The sequence below is a fragment of the Mesocricetus auratus genome, unplaced genomic scaffold (assembly GCF_017639785.1).
Source record: "Mesocricetus auratus isolate SY011 unplaced genomic scaffold, BCM_Maur_2.0 Super-Scaffold_100028, whole genome shotgun sequence".
Taxonomy (NCBI): domain Eukaryota; kingdom Metazoa; phylum Chordata; class Mammalia; order Rodentia; family Cricetidae; genus Mesocricetus; species Mesocricetus auratus.
The window spans coordinates 4,483,156-4,492,142 of record NW_024429209.1 but is presented as its reverse complement, the minus strand read 5'-3'; the positions used below and the strand labels follow the sequence as shown (position 1 = coordinate 4,492,142).

The window sequence follows — 8,987 nt, the reverse complement described above, 5'->3', positions numbered from 1 at the left end:
CTCCACAACCATCTGTAGATCCAGTTCCTGGAGATCTGATGCCCTCTTCTGACCTCAGAGGGCACCAGGCACACATGTTCTACACAGATGCACATGCAAGCAAAACACTCATAAATATAAACAGACAGGTAAATAAATGCATAAATAAATAAACTTAGTTAGGCCAGTCCTCTGATACTGAGACACTGTTCTGGATAGTTCTGTGAAGGTATATTTTAATTAAGATCAGACTTGAGACCAGAGTTTAAGCAAATGGAGAAGGCTGCCTTCCAACATAGGTGCGGGCTCATGTGGTCCACTGCAGGCTTTAACAGAAGACTGGTGGTCGCTGAGCACAAGAAGGGACCATCTATTAAAAATCAAAGCAACCCCTTCTGCTACCTGTCCCCTCTATCTCACTGTATATGTGATTGTAATGGTCATTCTACTATTTATAAAGATGACATTAACTCTCAGAAGAACACAGAAGTCTTCACGCTACTGAATTATTTTATTATATTATGTTATTACATATGACAGGGAGAATGTGGAAAAACTGGACCACTGACAAATGGCTGGGTCAGGTGCTGTGGAAAGCCACTCATGATGGCTAATCTTGTTACCTCGACTGGCTGGAAAGCAGCCTGCATTCTAGATTCCGAGAGCCTTTCAAGAGACCGCTGGCTTGCGTGAGAGCACGCAAAGGGTAAAGACCAGATTGAAAGTGGACCGTATCACTCAGCAGACCCAGATGGAACCAAAGCAAGAAGGAAGCAGCACATGCATACTAACTACACTCTCAACTGTGGCTACCTTCACCCATGGATGTCCGACTCCTTAGCTTTTGAAGCGATTCAAACTAGTTACTGTAGGTAACTCCAGGTCTTCAGCCTCCTACTCAGACCCTTTTTTTCTGAGGCTTCCAGATTCTTGGGGTGAGCAGTTCCTGGGTCTCCTGGCTTTCTAGCATGCATATAGTCAGGGACCAGCCAGCCTCCCACTATGTAAGCCAATTTAATACGTTACTTTTTACAATTCAATCTATTTCCACAGATTCTAATCCTCAGAGAAGTTGACTAACACAGTCCACAAGAAGTTAAGCAAACTATTACCACGTGACCTGGCCATACACTCAGAGGCACATACCTTAAAGAACTGACAACAGGTATGCACAACAAAACATGGGTTCACAGCAGTTCAATCAGCAAAGCCAAAGGGTAGGGAAAAAAACCCAGAGGCCCACAAATTAACCGATAAACACAATGTGGCATGTCCATACAACACAGGCCCACCTGCTAACACAGGTAAAACACCCAGGAAGCACTGAGCCAACGAAGAGCCACGCAAAAGGTCGCATTTGTACAGCTCTATTTATTTTAAGTACCTAGATTAAGGCATCTCCCAGAAACAGAAAGCAGGCTGTTTGCCAGGGGCTGGGAGTGAGGGATGGTGGGAGTGACTGCTTCATGGGTATTTGGCTTCCTAAAGTGGGGTAGGAATGTCCTGGAACTGGATAGTGGTGCCGGCTGCACAACATCACAAATGCAGCAAACAGCATTGAAAATGGTAATAAATCATGCTTTGTGTATCCCACACAATGTAAATTAGAGTTCACATTTAAACAGAAAAGGGCGGTTTGTGAGCTCACCAACAGTTTAATGCTGTGGAAATGAAACTGGGTAACAAACAGAAGAGTGAATGGAGAAGTGGGGGCCCTAAAATAAACCACCAACACGACAAACAGGTTGGTGGGACTCTAATAACGGCATCATTGTAACCGGTGGGTGGGCAAGTGCCTCCAACCAAAGGAAAACTCAGGCCTCCACACTTCACTGGGGAGTAGTAACAAAGACGCAGGCTGTCCCAACTCAGCTATGTGCATGCAGAGCTAAGCGGCTCTGCAAGGGGCAAGGCTGGCTGCTGCAGGTCTGCGCCAGGTGAGACACTAGCGTAGGGCAGGGCCCCGCTGAAGCTTCGAACCCCTCCAGGGACTGAGTGGTGTCAGCGAAGGGAGAAGCAAGAGACAGCCCTTTCTGAGGGCTTGTGACACAAAATGGCTTGGTCAAGGCTCCACAACTTCCTCTGGGGTGTTCTCATCCTCCCAGTCTCCCACGTTAACCCCATTGCAGGCTCTCCCAGAGTGATGTCCTTACCCAGCATGTCCTGACAGAGCATGCCAGAATGTGGCCACTTTGCCCTCTCGGACCCCAGGAGTGGAGGCCAACATCAGGCTAGGCCATAACTTTTCTCTGATCCCTCATCCGTGCACCTAAGCTGTTGTGGAATATTATTTTAAGATGTGTTATATTTGTCTATGTTGTGGAACAGTTGTTTAGTGATGCAAAGATGTGCGGCATTATTTTATGTTACAGTTGTTTAACTCTGAATGTTAACTTTGACTGTCTAAAACACCTGACTGATAAAGAGCTGAACAGCCAATAGCTAGGCAGGAGAAAGGACAGGTGGGGCTGGTGGCAGAGAGACTAAATAGGAGAAATTTGGAAAAAGATCAAGGACTGAGGAAAGGAGAGGAGGACATCGGGGGCCAGCCAGCCAGCTACACAGAAGCCATGTTAGAGTAAGAAGTAAAGAAAGGCATATAGAATAGAGAAAGATAAAAATCCCAAGGCAAGAGGCAAATGGGATAATTTAAGACAAACAAGCTAGAAACAAGGCAAGCTAAGGCTAGACAGTCATAAGAAAGAATAAGCCTCTGTGTGATTTATTTGGGAGCTGGGTGACAGGACCCCCAAAGAGTAAAAATAACCAACCACACTAGCCAACTACTAGCACCGTATCATTTAGTTTTTGCAAGGCAGGGGTCATCATAGTCCACTGGACTGCCACCCTACAGGGCCCACTCAGCTCATGGAGGCCTCAGTCTTGGGGAAGAGGCTGTTGGCACCCACTGCTCCCTGGTGGCAGACTCTACACACTGACCAGTGGTGCTCTTTGAAGGAATCCTTACCCTTGATAGCTTCCTTTGGTTCTAATGTCTCACACCTGGGTGATAGGGTTAGAGGGGTGTAGGGTTTTGACCCCCTTTACTTTAAGTATCACCTATGGTATGCAGCCTTCCAAAACACTTTTAACCTCTCATCGCACATGCTTGTAAGTTCCTACGTATATTATTTACCACAGTCACAGCTATCACTGAGCCTTTCATTCATCCTAGATCTGGCACTAGTTCCATTTGACAGACATTGTGCTTAAAGTTATCAATGGGTATGTTTGTAACTGCCTTATCTAGTTCATAACTAAGAATTCACACAGATAACCATCGTTTTTAAATGGAGGGCATTATGCAGGCACCGAGCTCACTAGGAAGATTCTCAGTAGACAGAAATGCTCTGGAAACCCAGGCATTGAACTTCAGACCTTGGAAGGACTTTAGTGGTTACTTGGGCAACCTACTTATTTCCTATGAAAAACAGCCAAGGGCCTAAGTGACAGGGAGACCTGCCCAAGGTCATCACAGCGAGAGACAAGACAGTACTTTTCAAAGCTGACTCTTTCTTAAAAAAAAAAAAAGTGATTCATAATGCTAATTTTAATATTTATCAAACCAGTGGTAGGAATGAATTTTTAATGCAAAATAACTATTATGGTCTAAAAAATTGAACAAACTGGGCTTTCAACACTACATAAAGCTGTATGAATCCCAACCTACTGTGTAGGGGAATAATGGATTCTTAATTGAATCTGTGCCTGAGAGTGGAAGAATGATTTTTAAATGGAAAACCTCCCAGAGCTGCTGAGAAATAAGTTTAGTTAGATAAATTATTCTAGGAGAAAGAGCAAAACCAGGCCAGAAAATGGCTTTTTCTAAAAACTCCCAAATAAACCCAATACAGTTCACAGCTGGCAAGCCACAAGCTCTCACCTGCCTTCCTGGCCTCGGCAATGTCGCCTGGTCCTGGTCCCTGTCTCCAAGGTGTCATGGAAGCCTGTCTAGCAGGTCTGGGACCCTACTCACTTATCTCATTTATATTACCAGCATCCTGGGACATGCTACCCAGAGTTCTCAAGGGCAATATAGGCAACAACTACCCTCAACTTTCAGGCCTGGCAGAGAGCCTGGGAATGATCTAGCCTCACAAAGCCCAGAGATAAGAAAACTAAGGCCCTGGGAGGGAGGTACCCGGTCCAGAAAGGTCACATGGCGTTAATGGCTCTAATCACCCAAGGTAAGTGTTTTGGCAGATTCATCAACCCCATTTCCATCTCCAGCTGTGAGGACCTCAGAGCCATGTCGCAGTCTCAAGTGCTAATTAAAATCAAGAGAATTATGGACATACTATTTATAGGTAGGAGTGAAGGAATTAACAAGATCATAAAAGCTGGGACCCAGAAGAGCCTACTGAGATTCACATTTTACACTCAACTTTTATTAAGACAGAACACAGGGTAGGGGTTGGGGAAGAGCTGGAGAGATGGCTCAGCAGTGAAGAGTAACTGGGGCTCTTGCAGAGGACCCAGGTTTGATTCCTAGCACACAAGCATCTGTAACAGTTCCAAGGGATCCAATGCCTTCTTCCAGCCTCTACAATCACCATACATACATATATACATGTAGGCAAAACTCACATACATTAAAAAAAAAAGAAGAAATCTAAGAGGGGAAAAAAGGAAACAGGTAACATGCAGTCTCAACTTTTCCTGACAGTGAACTAGGCCTTTAGCTGTAGTTGGTCTTGATGGACCAGTTACTAAAAAGTCTCTTGCATCATGAGAAACAGGTAATCCCACACCTGGGAGGCAGCACTGCCATCAATAACAGCAGGATGGTCATAACCATCCTCCAAACACATCGGTTGCTTCGGAGCAACCTATTTCCAGGGTCTCTCTCTCTTTTTTTTTTTTTTTTTTTTTGGTTTTACGAGACAGGGTTTCTCTGTATTGTTTTGGAGGCTATCGGTCCAGCCCAGCCTCGAACTCACAGAGATCCGCCTGCCTCTGCCTCCAGGGTCTCCTTTATTACTTTGAGTTTAACCAATAATACTCAGTCACCAGGTCTTCCACTGGATGTCAACACCAGGAGAATGGAAACCCATAAAAACTTTCTTAAAGGATGGTGTTTTGATTATTTTGCACTTTTCCTATAGCAGCTTCACTATTCTGCAAATAAAACGGCTCCCATGAGACCTGGCAGTGGGAATGAAAGTGCTGCAGCCCAAGACCTCCCAAGTGGCCATCTATGTTTGGGGGAAGTCACTAGCTGCTCTCTGCCAGGCCCCACTACTGCACAAGGATGAGAGGCTCTCTCTGCAGCAGTATCAACTGCTAACTGGTCAATCAAGCTCCAAGAGAGAACTGGAGAGGAAGTTCATCTCGTTATTTTGTTTGTGACGCTAACAGCCTCAAGGGGGAGATTCTGTGCAGACTGAATGCTCTTCACGGATGATCACTAACTACTACTCAAGGCAGGGAGAAGAAACATCACATAATGTTGTTCAACAACATCATCTTTATTCAAAAATATATATCTATGAGACATTTCAGAATATACTGCTGCCACCAATGGCAGCCTATACTTCTAAATAAAGTCCTAAATTAATATACAAATTTAAGCTTTAAAAATATCCTTTAAGAAAAACAAAACAAAAACAAAGACTGAAGACTTTCTGAAGACTATGACCCTAAAGGAAAGATCCTTGAGGCCTATGGATGCCCTAAATAAACACAAAACCAGAAGTCACCCATCCCACCCGCCAGATCAACTCTCAGGGACAATAAGTTTCATTTAAATTAAACAAGGGAAGTAAGCACACAGTTGGGAGACTGGGAGTGGGAGTGAGGGGGACGACAAAAAGATTAAAAAACCAAAGCATTTCATTAAAACGAAACTAACTTCCTCACAGGAAGTCTGCTAGTAACAGGTGTTAAGAGGCCAACACATTCATTTACATAATCGCTACAGGTTCATTTCTTGATCTTGCTGTAAGAATTATGCACTGATTGCTGGTCAGAGATGCCAAAGGATAAAACACAGCAGTGAGCTAATCCATTATGTTTCCATCTTTTCTCCTAGTGATCAGAGCTGCTATAGGCGTTTGGTTTGTGGCCAGCAAACACCTCTTCCCTAGGGAAGCAGCGACTGAGGAAGGTGTTCAGAAAAGGTGTGTCCATGTGACTCTGAAGTGGCACTCCGTGTGGGGAGGTGTTTGACAACAGAGATTGGGATTTCACTAAAGTCAGTGCTGTCCTGTAGCCTCTGGGGAAAACAATGATGGCAGAACAACGGGCAGAATAAACAAGCAAAAGGCAGCGTGCACTCTGTGAGAGAGCGCCAACTAGACCAGGCAGGCTCTAACTGGAACCGAGTCCCAACCTCACAGCAGGTGGGGCGGCTTCTCAGATTGACACACAGGTTTACATATAAAAGGATGTGTGCTTTTTTTGGTGATCCTGAAAACAGAAATTCAAAATAATGATGCTTCTCAGGCCCCTTCACTGAATTCCTTCTTAAGGCTTTTGGATTTCAGCTTCGGGCTATAATTCCTATTACACTAGTAGAGCAAATGGTTTCCGCCCTTTCCAATGTCAACAATGAGCCTGCCACATGAGAATGATTTTTCAGGTCCAAGCCCGATCTTTACTAGACTAAGATAAAAATCCTAACTACATCATTCAGTCATGTCAGCTGGCATGATAATGGAATTAAAACCCCAAATTAGTCTCCCTGCGTTCTCTCTCTGCTGGGGTGAGTTGTCTCTAGGAACACTCCTCTTTGCATGGGATCGTGGGTGCAGGGTGGCACGACCCGCCTGGTATGCTCAGTCTCCTATCTGCAGAGCTGCTCAAGTCTAGCCACCATACCGTGTATGGATGCCCACATGATGGAGTTAGCGTATACTCCAGTCCCCAAAGGGGGAGAGCAACATCCACGACAGCCCAAGCCCTCTCTACCAGTGGAGCACTCATCGGTCCAGGCATGCCACCCCGACAGCCACCTTCACAGCACCAGGGGCAGTGGGGCCTCTTTAGGGAGGTGCTCTGATACTGGAGACCCTTGAGAAGTGTAGCATGGGAAGGCTACGGGGAGACACCAGGCAAATGACTTGTGATCCCTGTCACTCTGTACCTGTGCTGTGACTTCATATCCCAGATCAGCTTTGGATCTTATTCCTAGATTCTCTAGATTGCTCAAAAACAAACCCACCTAACCCTGACAATACCTCTCTAGAAATAATGGTCAGGAAGGTCAACAATTTGGCAAACTGCCTAAGGCTGGGCTGCCAACCTTGAGGGCACACGGTAGCCAGGAGAGCCAATGCCTGCAGCCTGAGTCCCTCACTGGGAGCCTGTTCTGAACCTGGCCAAACCCAGCTCAGAAAGGGGCTACTTCCATGACATGTGCTGTCACTTGGGGCAAGATTCTCTTGAAAGCTTCTGGAAATACACATGATTTTCATGGCTTATGGGTGTAAGAGAGCTAAGAATGGAAAAGCAATGGGCATAAGAACATGAGTGGGAGGGAGTCAGTATTCTTAGCAAGTACGAATCAAAATGAGTCCATCTGCACGGTTCTGAACGGTACTCAGGAGGAGCCGGAGAATGAGAAGTCAGAGTTCCCTGCTTCATTCCTGCAGTGGATGCTGGCTGAAGAGATGGAGCCAGGGCCAGAAGGTATCTTCAACAGTGACTTGCTTCTTCTCTGGCACACATGGGAACCTGGAGCACTACACCTGTCCTAGTCAGTTGAGAAGAGATCACCAGCAGAAGGCAGCGGTGCCAAGCCCCCTGTTACGTTGGGCAGCAGAGAGAGGTCTGGCAAACTCTGAATGTGGGACTTGAGTTCCTTGCGGACCTGGGTTACTCGAGCAAGCTTCTGTTTATACTCCTAGGGAGACAAGGGGAGACTATGGGTTATACTGTGCAGGCCAGTCTACTAGCCCCACCCACCTGCTTTGCACACCCAACCAGACTGGCACTGCTCACCACACTGCAGATGCCAACCACCCGAAGGTCCAGCTTATTAAAGAAAAACCAGCTCGCCAAACTGCTGAGAGTCTGAGGAAGGACATCCAGCCCAGCACATGGAGTTGGGAAGTAAAAAGAAGTGACATGTTTGTATTCTTTTAACTGGTCCTCAACAATTGTAGAAAAACACAGGTGCTCACTTGTTCCTGAGATCTTGAGGGCTTTATCTAGACTAGCAGTTCTCAACCTGTCAGCCACAGCTCCTATCTCCAAAAATATTTACATTAAGATAATAGTACCTTAATGAATATAGATAACTTAATTTACATTAAGATAACAGTAGCACAATTAGTTACAAAGTAGCAACAAAAATAATAGTATGGTGAGGAACTGTACATAGCATTAGAAAGGTTGAGAACCACTGATCTAGACAAAGCTAGACAAATCACTAGAAATATAAGCAAACTTTTAGTGTTAAAAACTTATAAACCACTCCAGACTGATCGCTCATGAACAAGCTCTCCATCTCCACATGCTCAAAATACCCACCTGCCACCAGTTGGTCCAAGACCCCTTCACTGCCGTAGTCCTCGCAAAGGCCTCCTAGGAGCCAGTGCTAGTTTCTTTAGGGATGCTGCCAGCCTAAGCTCTAGAGTCTAGTCTCCCCACACCCTCCCACTGAGAAGGCATAAAGTGCCCCACCATCCCCACAACTGCTCAGAGCCCAAAGCATTTGAATGTCACTGATTCCAAACTCATTCTCTCCCTTCCTGGCCCCTCTGAACACGTTACTGCCTGTATAGTCTAGTCATCCAGGACTCTCCTCTGGCTGCTTCTCTTGGTCCTAGCAAAGGCTGATTCTGCCCCTCTACCTACTGGCTGAGTGCCATCTGCCTCAGAAAATCCACTTAGTGCTTAGAGAACAGGTGTCCACTCACACCTTTGCTCTACAGACCTCCCATGCTGGGTGAGCACTAGAGAGCCCAAGCAGCTGTTCAACGTTCACTCACCTCAGTCACATCAGATTTCCACAGTCCTTTACATTGTGACTCCCAGTGACAGAAATAGGCAGGGTTTTTTTTTGG

The 8,987-nt window shown here is 45.7% G+C and overlaps 1 protein-coding gene across 2 annotated transcripts in view; it reads right to left on the bottom strand.

The window, feature by feature from the left end:
• Positions 1-5,428: 5,428 nt before the first annotated feature.
• Positions 5,429-8,987, bottom strand: part of Rprd1b (regulation of nuclear pre-mRNA domain containing 1B) — a 47,162-nt gene continuing 43,603 nt past the window's right edge. The window contains exon 7 of one of the 2 annotated variants that reach the window (XM_005082656.4): positions 5,429-7,822. In XM_005082656.4, the coding sequence (XP_005082713.1) occupies positions 7,673-7,822 (150 nt within the window). In that variant the 3' untranslated portion in view covers positions 5,429-7,672. The remainder of the gene's footprint in view (positions 7,823-8,987) is intronic. The other variant, XM_021234433.2, reaches the window with a different exon arrangement.